Below are 15,203 nucleotides of genomic sequence, written 5' to 3' on the forward strand. Positions count from 1 at the left end.
TTGCGATAGTCCCCCACTTAATGCGTCATTGGTGTGTTGGTGTGGAATCCCACAGATCTGCTCTGGAACAGATCCACTTTCAGAATATTCTCTGCTAAAGTAGATCCACTTTGGGGGTGGGGGGTTGATGACAGTGGGGTCGACTGAGAATATGCCCTTTCAAATATTTGAGCTGTCCATTGATACAGAACAGAAGCTATTCTTAACACCTGGATTTAAATTCAGTTTAACAGTCGGGGGTTGTGTGTATGCCACAATTCCTGAGAAGTACATAAAATAAAATGCCATCAGTCTCTAGAAGCATCCAGCTTTCACATTTTGGGTGTTGCTGAGGTTTATTTTGTTGTTGTTGTTAAGCTGGTATTATTCTCTGCTCTATATTTGATTTGTTTTATTGTAACTGGAAGCTGCCCGGGCAACTATGTTAGTGGGCAGCTTACGAATATTATTGCTCAAATAAACATTTTTTTAAAATAGAAAAATAAGTGCAAGTTACTAGCCCTTATGGCTTTGAACAACACTTTGGGAAGTGCTTGCTGAAATCTCAGAAGCCAGATCTATTTCCCTTGGTTGATGGCAAGACTACAGGGACTCAAAGATCCCTTGACTAGCAAAACAAGAATGACGCAAATTGCCGATTTTTAAAAAGGAATTATGCATTGTATAAATTGTATAAATGTAGATTTGGAGTGCATTGACAATTATTTTTTAATGCCAAGGTCACCATACAGATAATCCTCTTAACAGTCTTATGCCTAATGACCTCAGGTTGCAGTCCTATGCATGCTTACCTGGGAGTAAATCCAATTGAAATCAAGGGGACTTACTTTTAGGTAGAAGTATAGGAGTGCATTTTAATTTTGAATCCATGGCCCTCAAGATCCCTTTGGTCTGCAGCTAAAATCAATGTTGGAGGTTACACCACCCAAATGGGATTATACTATTTGTTGACAGAAAGCCTTGGCCCAGTATACCTGAAGGAGCGTCTCCACCCCCATTGTTCAGCCCAGACACTGCGGTCCAGCTCCGAGGGCCTTCTGGCGGTTCCCTCACTGCAATAAGTGAGGTTACAGGGAACCAGGCAGAGGGCCTTCTCGGTAGTGGCGCCCGCCCTGTGGAACGCCCTCCCCTCAGATATCAAGGAAATAAACAACTATCTGACTTTTAGAAGCCATCTGAAGGCAGCCCTGTTTAGGGAAGTTTTTAATGTTTGAAGTTTTATTCTGTTTTTAGTCCTCTGTTGGGTGCCGCCAAGATGGGCGAGGTATAAATGATAAAATTTATTATTATTATTATTATTATTATTATTATTACCCTGCCTATCTAACTGGGTTGCCCCAGCCACTCTGAGTGGCTTCCAACATAATATTAAAACACAGCTAAACATTTCAATGTATGATGTTTTTAAACTTCCTGATACAGGGCTGCCTTCAGAGAGTGGTGTAGTTGTTTATCTGGTCCCAGAACATGGAGTGTTGAGGAGGCAGGGAGAAAGAATGGAATAGAACAGATCCTCATAAAGGAGAAAATGGCTGTTGACTACAAAAAAAGCAGTATACCTGTACACTGCAACATTTTGTTGCAGAGCCTGCTTGTCACCTCTTAAGTGAGGTGAAAGTTATATTGGAGAAGAAACACGCAAGCATGCAGTGAATTGTTTTGCCCGCCATATTTTAGAAAGCTTATTTATTAATTAACTTTATATCCCACCTCTCCTCACAAGGGAGCCCAGCTAATGAACGAATAATGAAACAATAAAAGCACCTTGCAATACAGGTGCAGTTTGGGGAAAGATCTTAGCTTTAAATGCTTGTTGAAAGAGGGCTTCAGTAGGTGCTGAAATGAGACACGCCAGTTTAGTATTTAGCAGGGAGGAATTGCAAAGGGGGATTCCTCCACTCCATGGAACAGACCTGCCAGTAAGATGGATTCTGCAAGAGGCCCTCACCTGCTGAGCACAGTGATCAACTGGATATAGAAGCCAGCTGAGAATCTTTCAGGTATCCTGGCACCTTTGACTTAGCAATGTGTCGGCAATCTCCTGCCTCACCAAGTAGTCAAGCTGTCACAAATTGTGCATCATCTACATCTGGAACAACTTCAAGGGCAGCCCCACAAAGAGCACATTGCAGTAATCCAGCCTGCTGGGCTCTCAGCCTCTTCACTCTGGCCCTTTGGGTATCGCTGGACCAGAACCCAGGATCCTGTTTCTAACACGGGTCCAGGCAGATGCCTCTCAAAAGTTAATGAGGAGCACCCAAAGATAACCCTCCCCTCTTTGTTGTTTATTCCCTAGCACCTGCCACTGGTAAGGAGACCACCACTTCACCTGAGCTGCCATAGTGAACTACTTGAACTTGCTTTTCCTCCTCTGCTCCCGTTCCTGTTTCCTTGCGTGCCATGTCTTTCTAGATGGGCGCCTCCACCTCTTAGGGCAGAAAGATTCCATTGGGCGAATTGGCCGCTGCCCAGTTCCTGGAAGGCTGCTCAAACACAACAGAAGACCAAAATAATTATAGAGAGACTATTTGTTTATTAGGATGTCTACTTGCGTCTTGCTACAGATGCATAAATTGCTTCATCATCACACAAAAGAACCTTCCTCTGCCTTCAAGACAGCTTCAAAATGTGGCTTTTATTTTTAAGGCTCCGCAGAGGAATTATCAGCATGCAGGATAAAAGAATCGGGGTGCAAGAGGGGTGCCGTATCCATGCGAAAAGATATGCTGGTATTGCTGAATGGGGGACACACACATCATCTTTAAAGAACATGGCTTCCCCTGAAGAATTCTCGTTCACAGAACTATAATTCCCAGCACACTACAGTTCCCAGGATTTTTGCGGCGGGAAGCAGTGTAATTTAAATAACCATTGTGGATGTGACTGCTGTGGGAAACTGTTCCACACCAGGGGTAAGTAGAGGGTAGACTGGGATTGCCAGGTAGATCATTGGATAATTTGCGATGCATGTTCAGGAGTCGTTGGGGGCCAACGGTTTAAATATGGCAGCAATGCAGGCCAAAGGCACGTCTAATTCAGAATCCTGTTCTCACAATGACCGCCTAGAGGCCTATGGGAAGCTCACCCGCTTACCCTCATCGCAAAAAACCCCCAAATCCCTGATGAGCACTAACTCAAAGCTATAAAATTTCAATTGTATACACAGGTTGCTCCAGTGTGTGGCTCATGAGGCGCAGCTGGTAATTAGCTACACCTCCCAAGCCGCCATTTTGTATGCGGCCCCACCCTCTCCTTCCATATTTTGTAAAAAAAGGTAAAGGAGCCCTGGATGGTTAGGTCAGTCGAAGGCGACTATGGGGTTGCGGCGCTCATCTTGCTTTCAGGCCGAGGGAGCCGGCGTTTGTCACAGACAGCTTTTCCGGGTCATGTGGCCAGCTTGACTAAACCGCTACTGGCACACAGAGGACCGTGACAAGTGCCAGAGCGCACGGAAATGCCGTTTACCTTCCTGCTGTGGTGGTACCTATTTATCTACTTGCACTGGTGTGCTTTCGAACTGCTATGCTGGCAGGAGCTGGGACAGAGCAACGGGAGCTCACCCCATTGTGGGGATTCAAACTGCCGACCTTCTGCTTCACAAGCCCAAGAGGCTCAGTGGTTTAGACCAGTGTTCCCCAACCTTGGGCCTCCAGCTGTTTTTGGACTACAATTCCCATCATCCTTGACCACTGGTCTTGCTAGCGAGGGATGATGGGAGTTGTAGTCCAAAAACAGCTGGAGGCCCAAGGTTGGGGAACACTGGTTTAGACCACAGCGCCACCCACATTACCCATATTTTGCACCTGGATCTAGTTGGTGAGGCTCAAGGTTGAAAGTAAGGCGCCCATCTACATTATAAATTTAAAGCCGTATCGTACCATTTTAAACAGTCACGGCTTCTTCCCCCAAGGAATCCTGGGAACTGTAGTTTGTTAAGGACCCTGAAAGCAGTCAGGGGACCCCCCCCCCATTCTCCTCACAGAGCTACAATTCCCAGAGTTCCATGGGAAGAAGGATGGACTCTCAGATTTGGGTCTCCTAACAATTCTGTGTTTACGTCACAGAGCTGCCATCTTATGAGTGGTTTAACAGTCAAGCCCCCTTTGGAGGGAATTCTGGGAAATGTAGTTTTCTAGGGAAAATAAGGGTCTAAAAAACAAACACAGCACAGTTCCCAGGATGCTCTGGGGGGAAAGTCATGTCTGTTTGAAGTGATAAAATACTGCTTTAAACGTATAGGGCAGAAGAGGCCTAAGTCAGTGTTGGGCAAGCTAAGAACCCAACTCTGAATACCAAGGTGAGGGGAAATGGGCTGTTTTGTCATTTATATTGAAACTCCATTCCTAACAAGCAAGAATCTCCTAAATATAAACGTGGATTATTTAATCTGTTAACAGTAAATGCCCACTGACTCCTTCCCACAATCCCGAGCCCACAGCCCTCACTTCAGTGCTAATACTGTAATGCAAAAAGTATGATTACCCAATTATTTCTGCATGTACTATTTTCTGTATTTAGGCTTCTGTCTGTTTTTATTCTCTGCTATAGATAGCCTTTTAGATGGATTTTTTAAAAAAAACAAAGCTCATGTAATAATAATAATAATAATAATAATAATAATAATAATAATAATTTGAACCAGCAAGCCTGAAGTCTGCCTATACCTGGTATTGAGCCCCTCGTCCATTTCCCTCCCCCAACACAGACATTTTCTCCACCCTGGAAAAATGAGGATCATAACCCATCTGACGTTGGGGTTGAACATGTTCGGCTCACTCTAATCAGTGGATTTTAATTAGGCCCAATTCTGTGTTGGGCCACAGCCCAGGTGTGAATCCACGTCCCAAAGGTTGGGAGAACTGGCTCGCCTACGGTGACCTGAGATCACGACAGAGGCGATCTCACCAAACCAGGGACTTCTTGTTTCACAGCTGCATCGCTACCACTATATCAGTCCTAATAGTCTCATTCCAGCGGAGTTTCTTCGCAGCTTAGACGACCCGAGCCCCGTTCGCAGTCCAGGCCTTCTTTCATTGCTTCTCCTCAGTGTGGGTTCTCTCGTGCTTGTTGAGAATCGTTCTCCGGATGAAGCCTTTCCCGCAGTCCAAGCACTTGAACGGCTTCTCCCCCGTGTGGGTTCTCTCGTGGACAATGAGGCTCGAGCTCTGGTTGAACCCTTTCCCGCAATCCGAGCATTTATAAGGCTTCTCCTCCGTGTGGATCCTCTCGTGCCTGATGAGGCTCGACTTGTCGCTGAAGCTTTTCTCGCAGGCCGCGCAGCTGTAGGGCTTCTCTCCCGTGTGGATCCTCTCGTGCTTGATGAGGCTCGACCTGTCGCTGAAGCTTTTCCCGCAATCAGAGCACCTATAGGGCTTCTCTCCCGTGTGCGTCCTCTCGTGATTCGTCAGGTTGGACTTCCGGTTGAAGCTCTTCCCACAGAAAGAGCAATCGTAGGGCTTCTCGCCCGTGTGAGTCCCCTCGTGCCGTATCAGATGCGAGCGGCTGCTGAAGCTTTTCCCGCAGTCCGAACATTTGAACGGCTTCACTCCCGTGTGGATTCTCTCGTGTGTGAGAAGGTGCGACCTCCGAACAAAGCTTTTTCCGCAAGTGGAACACTTAAACGGCTTGTCCCCTCTGTGGGCTCTCTCGTGTTTGTTAAGGCTCGATTTGTCGCTGAAAGGTCTCCTGCAGTGGGAACAATTGTACGGTTTTTCTCCGGTGTGGATTCTCCTGTGTATGACAAGGCTCGAGTTCTGATTGAACCCTTTCCCACAGTCTGAACATTTGAACGGTTTCAAGCCGGTGTGTTTCATCTCGTGAATGAGGAGGTTTGATCTCTGAACAAAGCCCTTGTCACACATGGAGCAGCTATACGGCTTTTCGCCCCGGTGGATTCTCTGATGTGCAAGGAGGCTCGCAGTCTGAATAAATCTTTTGTCGCAATCCGGACATTTAAAGAGTTTTTGTTCTCTATGGATCCTCTCGTGTCTGACCAAGGTCGAACTCTGGTTGAATCTTTTACCACACTCTAAGCATTTGTAAGGTCTCTGCTCAGTGTGGCTTCTCTCGTGCCTGATAAGGCTGGAGCTCTGATTGAACCGTTTCCCACAGACTGAGCAACTGTAGGGTTTCTCGCCCGTGTGTTTCCGCTTATGTCGAATAAGGCTGGATCCGTCGCTGAAGCTGTTCCCGCACTCAGAGCACCGAAATGGCTTTTCTCCCGTGTGGATTCTCTCGTGTGTGCGAAGGTTGGATCTTTTCATGAAGCTTTTAGAGCAGCAGGAACACTTGTGTGGTTTCTCTGCGGAGTGTTGGCTCTCGTGTTTGATAAGGCCTTGTTTGTCGCCGAAGCTTCTCCCAAAGCCTGAGTAATATGGCATTTCTCCCATGAATATTCTGTCGCGTCCATCTCCTGTCAGAGTAAAGAGAGCGCTTTAACATCTTTCTTTACGAAGTCAAAAAGAACTTGCAGACAGACTTTACAGCAGGGCCAAACAAGCCCCACAAAACCACTCTCCCAAACACTGCAAACAGACATTTCCCATGCAGAAGGTCTCATGTTCAAGACTGATCACAGAATCATAAACTGTAGAGTTGCAAGGGATCCCGAGGGTCATCTAGTCCAACCCCCTGAAATGGAGGTATCTCAGCTAAAGCATCCATGGCAGATGGCCCTCTAACCTCTGCTTAAAACCTCCAATGAAGGAGAATACAACACTTCCCGAGGGAGTCTGTTCCACTGCTGAACAGCTCTTACTGCCAGAAAGTTTTTCCTGATGTTTAGTCGGAATCTCCTTTCTTGTAACTTGAAGCCATCGGTTCGAATCCTACCCTCCAGAGCAGGAGAAAACAAGCTTGTTCCTTCTTCCACGTGACAGCCCTTGAGATATCTGAAGATGGCTGCTATGGGACCTTCTGTATGGGAAACATTCTCTGCCACAGTCATGGCACACTTGCTGTCATATTATCCATACCAAGACAGAACCCTCATGTTCAAAAGCAGTGTATCTGCAAGTGCGCCTCACATATCGGAAACAAATAGCAAGGGGAAGCTGGGAGCTTTTGGATCCTGCTTGTGAGGTTGGCCACTATCGTGAGGAGAAATTGCACATGCAGTTATGAGGCTAATGAAGGTCCCAAGAGCAAGTTAGTTTGAAGCTCACTCACCTGAGTGGGCCGCCTGGAATGTCACACTGGCCTCCGAGACCGGGCGGCAGGGAACGTACGGCACCTCTTCTTGTTCCAACTTTATTATCACATCTGGAAGCTCTGCTCGGGGAATGAGAAGAGAGGAGGGCGGCTGAGGAGCTGGCTCCTTGACAGGCCGAAGCGGGCACCAACCTGCCCAAATCCCAGAGCTTTCCCCAATAACGCAGAGCCAGGCTACATGTTACACTTTCCCATCTACAGAACAGCTGCCCAGATCCTCCTGTTATGACCTTGGAGGTGTCTGGAACGGGCTGGGTCTTGCGCTCCTCTGTTTATGTCTCTACAACTCCCAGCATTCCTGTGCATCGGCCATGTTGGCGAGGGGCTGATGGGAAATGGAGTCCCGACAACATCTGGAGGGACACACAAGTACTCCCAACCCTGATGTGTCACACTGTTGAGTCACCCTTCCTCTAAGAAGTTTGTGATGGTATACATGGTTGGCCCCCATTCTACCAACATTTTATCCTGACTGAATAAGGATTTGAACCTGGGTCTTCCAAGTCATCATCTAACACTAACCATTGCACCATACTGTCTCTCAAAGCTATGAACAGGCAAGAGTTTCCACATTCTCTTCCTGTCAAAAGCCTAGGTTGATTCCCAAGAGTTTGCCCAGATCTTTCTATTTACCCGAGCCGTAGTCTGCTGGGATCTCTCTTTCCTCCAAAACAGGCTCTGGGATCCATGGATCTCCCCCATGGACCACTTCAGTTTTAGGAACCGGGAATCCTGCTGAGGGGAAAAAGTGACCAATGTAATCAGAAGGAACCAGATAACAGGTACTTGTCACATAGGGCTTTGTTTACCAACATTGGGGCCAGGATTCCTAAAAGATCATCACATCCCTGTTCAAAGTGTTGGTGCTGACCTTTAAAGCCCTAAACGGCCTCAGTCCAGTATATCTGAAGGAGCGTCTCTACCCCCATCGTTCAGCCCGGACACTGACGTCCAGTACCGAGGGCCTTCTGGCGGTTCCCTCGCTGTGAGAAGCCAAGTTACAGGGAACCAGGCAGAGGGCCTTCTCGGTAGTGGCGCCCTCGCTGTGGAACGCCCTCCCACCAGATGTCAAAGAGAAAAACAACTACCAGACTTTTAGAAGACATCTGAAGGCGGCCCTGTTTAGGGAAGCTTTTAATGTTTGATGTATTACAGTATTTTAATATTTTTTTGGAAGCCACCCAGAGTGGCTGGGGAAGCCCAGCCAGATGGGCGGGGTATAAATAATAAATAATAATAATAATAATAATAATAATAATTATTATTATTATTATCATCATCATCATCCCCAATTGATCATTGAGCCTAGCAGGAGAGGGCCTCCTGTAGATTGTAGTATTAGTAGTAGTAGTAGTAATAATAATAATAATAATAATAATGGCACATGGAAAGCAATAAACACCTGACACAGCCTTTGATAAAATAATCTGATGTAACATTTATATGCACTTAGCATTAGGACAACCTTCTAAGTGAAGTCCTTGTATTATCCCCATACTGCAGCTGGTGGGGAAGGAAAGTGGAGGCTAAGCACCAAAGCTGCCCAACAAACTCAGGGCTGAGATCAGAGATAACCATAATGGGCATCCTGGCTGGCAGCTCAGCTATTTCATGCCACTAGTTCTCATGAAAGGTGTCAGCCTTTATTTTTTCTATCCACCAGAATCGGCAGAAAGCGTGGTGTGGGCAACCTGAAACAAAAAATTATCTATGAATACTTATATATGCATCGCACAGTTTAGCTGAACCAATCCACCACCTGAGCGGTCGCCTGGGAAATTCTTAATATCCTCTGATCCCTGGTTATTCGGGAGCCACGGCATCTCATCTTCGTCTTCCAGTTTTATAGTCACGCTAGGAAACTCTAATCAAAGAGAAGAGGAGAAGGGTCTGAGAAGTCTTGAATTAGTGATGTCCGGAACTGTTAAGAATGAGCAATGTAGTCGGTAGATTTTAATAATAATAATAATAATAATAATAATAATGTATTGGGCTGGGGTATTGTTTGTGGGGGTTTTGATGCTATTGATATTCATTTTTTGTAGTTTTGTTCTGTGAACCGCCCTGAGACGTGCGGGTACCACCTGGTATATACGGTAAGTTCAATAAATAATAATACAGTTACAGATAGGTAGCCGTGTTGGTCTGCCATAGTCAAAATAAGAAAAATCCTTCCAGTAGCACCTTTAAGACCAACTAAGTTAGTTCTTGGTATGAGCTTTCGTGTGCAAGCACACTTCTTCAGATACACTGAAACAGAAGTTGCCAGATCCTTCTATATAGTGAGAAGGTGGGGAGGGGTATTACTCAGGAGGGTGGTGGGAATGGGAGATTGGCAGATAGCTGAGATGAGCCTGCTGACGACTCTTAACGACTGTAATAGGTCTTACAGGAAAAGGCAAGGGGTGAGAAGGTGAGAAATGGCTTAGTCATGTATAATGGGATAAGAATCCAATGTCTTTCAGAAATAGACTGGAAAGAGAAGCTGCTGAATTGCAACTCATTACCAAACTTAAAACCATGGAGAGACCTGGTTTGAACAAAGACATTGGATTCTTATCCCATTATACATGACTAAGCCATTTCTCACCTTCTCACCCCTTGCCTTTTCCTGTAAGACCTATTACAGTCGTTAAGAGTCGTCAGCAGGCTCATCTCAGCTATCTGCCAATCTCCCATTCCCACCACCCTCCTGAGTAATACCCCTCCCCACCTTCTCACTATATAGAAGGATCTGGCAACTTCTGTTTCAGTGTATCTGAAGAAGTGTGCTTGCACACGAAAGCTCATACCAAGAACTAACTTTGTTGGTCTTAAAGGTGCTACTGGAAGGATTTTTCTTATTTTAAATAATAATACAGTTGAACATAATCTGTTCCGGAAGATCGTTCAACTTCCGAAACGTTTGACAACTGAGGCGCAATGGACGGTCCACAGAATCCATTGAGAAAATGGAGAAACATGCCTTGGAAGCCATTCAACTTCCAAGACATGTTTGAAAACGGAAGCATTCACTTCCGGGTTTTCAGCGTTCGGGTTCCGAATCGTTCGGCTTTCGAGACGCTTGGAAACCGAAGCTCCACTGTAATAATAAAAATACTTTTCTTATGTTTTCAATTATGTGATTCCCCCCGCCATGTTCCAACCAGTTAAAAAATGAGATCTGACACTAACAAGGGACATGCATTATTTCAAAATATTTCTAGTAGGGCGGGGGGACGACGACCCCTAATTTCAATAAAATGCCCTTTGTTTTCTGAAATCTGGACTAACCAGTCTTATTCAAAGCACATTTTCATTCACACAAAGGACAGGGGTAAAATCAGCACTGTAATCTTCAAGCACAAATCTTCCATGAATACTGGAACTGCCAAAGACAGCCCTAGGCTTCTAAGCCTCTCAGACGTCTAACACAAAATTCAGAAAGGAATCCTTACCCAGAGAGGCCATATTCCTGTGATTTTCTTGCAGGACCACCCGGGATAGAATTCATCGGTCTGAGTTCATCAGATCTTCAGCACACTTCCATGAAACACAGCCACATCCTCAAAAGTCTTCCTTGAAACAAAACAACAGAACCCGTCCACTTTTGCTACAGAAGAGCTAAAAATCCACAGAATTTTTATTACCTGCCCTTCACCACAAGGCTCCGGGGCAGGTTACAATGATAAAATATATATATATACCTGTGTAAAACAAAAGAAGAGTTACAATCATAAATGTAAAATGTAAGAATGGTTCCAAATTTACAAACAATGCCAAGATCTGAAAATAATTCCACATATAAAAATAGTTGCAGTGAAGATGTAAAGGTAAAGGGACCCCTGACCATCAGGTCCAGTCGTGACCGACTCTGGGGTTGCGGCGCTCATCTCGCTCTATAGGCCGAGGGAGCCGGCGTACAGCTTCCGGGTCATGTGGCCAGCATGACTAAGCCACTTCTGGCAAACCAGAGCAGCGCACGGAAACGCCGTTTACCTTCCCGCCGGAGTGGTACCTATTTATCTACTTGCACTTTGATGTGCATTTGAACTGCTAGGTTGGCAGGAGCAGGGATCGAGCAACGGGAGCTCACCCCGTCACGGGGATTTGAACCACCGACCTTCTGATCGGCAGGCCCTAGGCTCTGTGGTTTAACCCACAGGGATAAAAAGCTCTATACTGCATGCAGCCCTCACAACAACGACCCTGTAACATGAATCACTATTATTTCCATTTTACAGATAAGTAACTGAGGCTGGCATGGCAAATGGTATCTAATCAGACCCCCATTTCATCTAGCCCAGGGCTGGGGTCTCTTTCTGGCAGCGGTTTTCCAGGGTCTCAAGCGGAGAATCTTTCCTAGATAGGAAACTGTATTATACAAAGTCGCAACTAGCTTAGTGTTGTTAACACTGACCGACAGAGGCTCTTGCGAGTTTCAGGCAGGCGACATTCTCAGCTTGGTATACCCAGAGCTGCCAGGGGTTGGACTGAGCTGTAGCCATTCTCTAAATGCCAAGGGGGCGAATAAACCCTGCCTTGCAAACTATCCTTCAAAAGCTACCAGCCTTTGCAGAGACATTTCAGCAGCTAGCTAGCTCTTCTCCACAGTGTACCCTGGAAATTGTAGCCCTCAGGAATTTAGGAGGGAAACCAAGACTGTTTAAAGTGGAATCTCAGCACATCAAATGTGAACGTGACTCGGAGGCCACTCATTGAAATTAATGACCCCAAGTCAGTCATGTCTATTAACCTCAATGGAGCTCCTCTGAGCATAATTCTAGAATTGTAGAGTTGAAAGGGAACCAAGGTGTCATAATAACAACAACAATAATAATAGTAATAATTTATTTATATCCCACCGTCCCCTGCCGAAGCTGGGCTCCGAGCGCCTGACAACAGTAAAAATAATACACTTTACATAAAATCACAATCAATTAATTTAAATACATTCTAAAATCAATTCATAATCAAATTCATGGCAACCATTGGGCTAGAGGTCTGTGAGGATTGCCAAAGGAGGGGGTCAGGCTGTGCCTTGGCCAAAGGCCTGGTGGAACAGCTCTGTCTTGCAGGCCCTGCGGAAAGATGTCAAGTCCCGCAGGGCCCTAGTCTCTTGTGACAGAGCGTTCCACCAGATCAGGGCCACAGCCGAAAAAGTCCTGGCTCTGGTTGAGGCCAGCCTAACCTCTCTGTGGCCTGGGACCTTCAAGATGTTTTTATTTGCAGACCGTAACTTCCCCCGTGGGACATACCAGGAGAGGCGGTCCCGTAGGTACGAGGGTCCTAGGCCGTATAGGGCTTTAAAGGTTAAAACCAGCACCTTAAACCTGATCCTGTACTCCACTGGGAGCCAGTGCAGCTGGTATAGCAGCTGGTGAATGTGATCCCGCAGCGAGGACCCCGTAAGGAGTCTCACCGCAGCATTCTGCACCCGCTGGAGTTTCTGGGTCAGTCTCAAGGGCAGCCCCACATAGAGTGATCCAGTCCAAGCCCTTGCAATGAAGGAATACAGTAGGGCTGGCACTGGCCAGTGTGGCATAATGGTTAGAGCAGGCTTTCCCAAACTTGAGTCCCCAGCTGTTTTTGGACCACAACTCCCATCATCCCTAGCTAGCAGGACCAGTGGTCGGGGATGATGGGAACTGTAATCCCAAAACAGCTGGAGACCCCAGTTTGGGAAACCCTGGGTTAGAGTGTTGGACTATGATCTGCGAGAGCAGGGTTCGAATCCCTGCTCAGCAGCCATGAAGACGGCCCGTTGGCGTCTCTCAGCCTAACCTCCCTCACAGGGTTGTTGTGAGGCTGGAATGGAGAGGAGGAGAACAATGTACAGCGCTTCTGAGATCCTTGGAAGATAAAAGCGGAATATAAATGTAATAAATAAAGCCCTCAGTGATATCCCTGGTTAGGCTTGTGGCAATAGCAATAAAAGTGCTCAGCCAGCACCTATATTAGAGAGACAGAGAGCGAATGGGTGTCTGACTATAGGCCTGAATGTATCACTACAAAGGTCATGCAGGAAAACTACGTGGCTTGCACCAATTGGGGCGAAACAATAGCGGAGCGAGGCTCTTTGCTGGTCGGGAGAGAGCAGAGGTTGCTCTGAACCGATTTAGCAGCTAACTAGATCCTGCAGCTTCTCCGCTTTCCTGCAAGCCCAGCAATTTCCAAGGCGCCTCCCCAATGTCAAAGCCCAGGAAAGTCTGACCCTTTCGGCTGCCCGAGGCCAATGAAACCCCGACAGAGCAAAACACACAAAACGAAAAAAAGCCCAGGATCTCAAGCGCGGGTTAGGATCCCCTCTTCACCCAGCGGCACGCGTTGGTTTATTTTTATTTCATGCGCATACGCCTTATTGCACGACCTTTAAATTTACCTTTCCCACCGCAAACACGGCCGGGCAATGGTCCAACCTGCAGGAAGGGGGCCGCTAATCCGCATTAAGGCTGCAATCCTGCGCACACTTACCTGGGAGCAAACCCCACGGAGCTTGCTCCAGAGTAGACCTGCCTAAGATGGCGCTGCGACTGATCTTCAGCATGCAAAACTGCTCGTCAGTGGAAAGGATTCGAATTAAGCCTTAAAAAAAAATAAAAAAAATAAGGGGGGGGGGACGACTTGCATTAAATGCCTCTCGGGCTTCTCCTTGCTGCTTATGCGGGAGGCTTTTCCTTTGTTTTCCGCTTCCCATCATGTGACTCGCTGAAGCCGAGCCCGACGACTGGCAAGTCCAGCCCGACCAATCTGCAGTCTGAGCGCATGGATGGACTGAACTGCTAGAATTGTAGAGTTGGAAAGGGGATCCAGGGTCATCTAGTCCAACCCCCTGCAATGCAGGAATCTTTTGCCCAATGTGAGGCTCGAACCCACAACCCTGAGATTAAGAGTCTTTTGCTCTACTGACGGAGCCGAGGTCACAAAGGAGGATTCCTTTCTGAAGTGAACCCTAGTTCTATTTTGTGGCGCTGTGGTCTAAACCATGGAGCCTCTTGGGCTTGCTGATCAGAAGGTCAATGATTCGAATCCTCTTTACGGTGGTGAGCTCCTGGTGCTCTGTCAGCTCCTGCCAACCCAGCAGTTCGAAAGCATGCAAGTTTAAGTAGATAAATAGGTACCACTGTGGTGGGAAGGTAAACGGCGTTTCTGTGTGCTCTGGCTTCCGTCATGGTGTCCCGTTACGCCAGAAGCGGTTTAGTCATGGTGGCCCCATGTTTGTCTGTGGACAAACACCGGCTCCCTCGGCCTGAAAAGCGAGATGAGTTCTGCACCCCATAGCCGCCTTTGACTGGACTTAACCTTCCAGGAGTCCTTTACCTTTTACCTTTACCTATTTTGTTTGTTTCTTTAAGTAGGATTTTTCTATGGCATCAAGAGAACTAGAGACTTGGTTGCTCTATTTTGAGATGCAACCATAAAATTTAGAGGAAGAACTGCAACCCGTGGCGCTCCAGGTGTTGTTGCGGCACAGATTCCATCCCCCCTGGTGTTTGGCCATGCAGGCTGGGGCTGACGGGACATGCAGCCAAACATCTAGATGGCCACACCAGCCCAGAGTACAGTCATACCTCGGGTTACAGACGCTTCAGGTTGCATTTTTTTGGGTTATGGACGCGCCGAAACCCAGAAGTACCGGAACAGGTTACTTCCGGGTTTCGGTGGTTGCGCATGCGCAGAAGTGCTAAATCGCGCTTTGCGCATGCGCAGAAATGCCGAATTGCAACCCGCGTGTGCACAGACGCACCGCTGCGGGTTGCGAACGTGCATTCTGCATGGATCATGTTCACACCCCAAGCGTCCACTGTTGTTGCAATTGGGGGAAGAGGGTAAGGCAAGTAATACAGCTGTTTCCGTTATAAAGCATTGGAAAGTTTCTGAATGCTAAGCAACGGCAACTTTATGGAGTTGTGGGTCCTAGGCACGCACGCTTGCCTGACCCATTGCACACAGCGGAACTGCCTTATGAATCAACATGTACAGGATTGCACAGGACGGTGGGGGGTGGATTCTTC

The 15,203-nt window shown here is 47.0% G+C and overlaps 1 protein-coding gene across 8 annotated transcripts; it reads right to left on the reverse strand.

Annotated features, from left to right (window-relative positions):
* Positions 1-1,654: 1,654 nt before the first annotated feature.
* LOC308469648 (uncharacterized protein) lies at positions 1,655-13,863 on the reverse strand. Of its 8 annotated transcripts, none has more exons than XM_080992408.1 (6): positions 13,663-13,863; positions 10,647-10,763; positions 8,969-9,073; positions 7,843-7,944; positions 7,168-7,269; positions 1,655-6,412 (listed from the first exon to the last, which is right to left on the reverse strand). In XM_080992408.1, the coding sequence occupies exons 2-6, from the start codon at positions 10,657-10,659 to the stop codon at positions 5,031-5,033; spliced, it is 1,704 nt and encodes a 567-aa protein (XP_080848534.1). In that variant the 5' UTR covers positions 10,660-10,763; positions 13,663-13,863; the 3' UTR covers positions 1,655-5,030. The 8 variants fall into 8 exon arrangements, with proteins under 8 accessions (XP_080848534.1, XP_080848532.1, XP_080848528.1 ...); XM_080992406.1 differs by having other exon boundaries at positions 10,647-10,767; XM_080992402.1 differs by having other exon boundaries at positions 10,647-10,812.
* Positions 13,864-15,203: the final 1,340 nt, after the last annotated feature.

The sequence above is a fragment of the Podarcis pityusensis genome (genome assembly GCF_964106645.2).
Source record: "Podarcis pityusensis genome assembly, chromosome: 2".
Lineage (NCBI taxonomy): Eukaryota > Metazoa > Chordata > Lepidosauria > Squamata > Lacertidae > Podarcis > Podarcis pityusensis.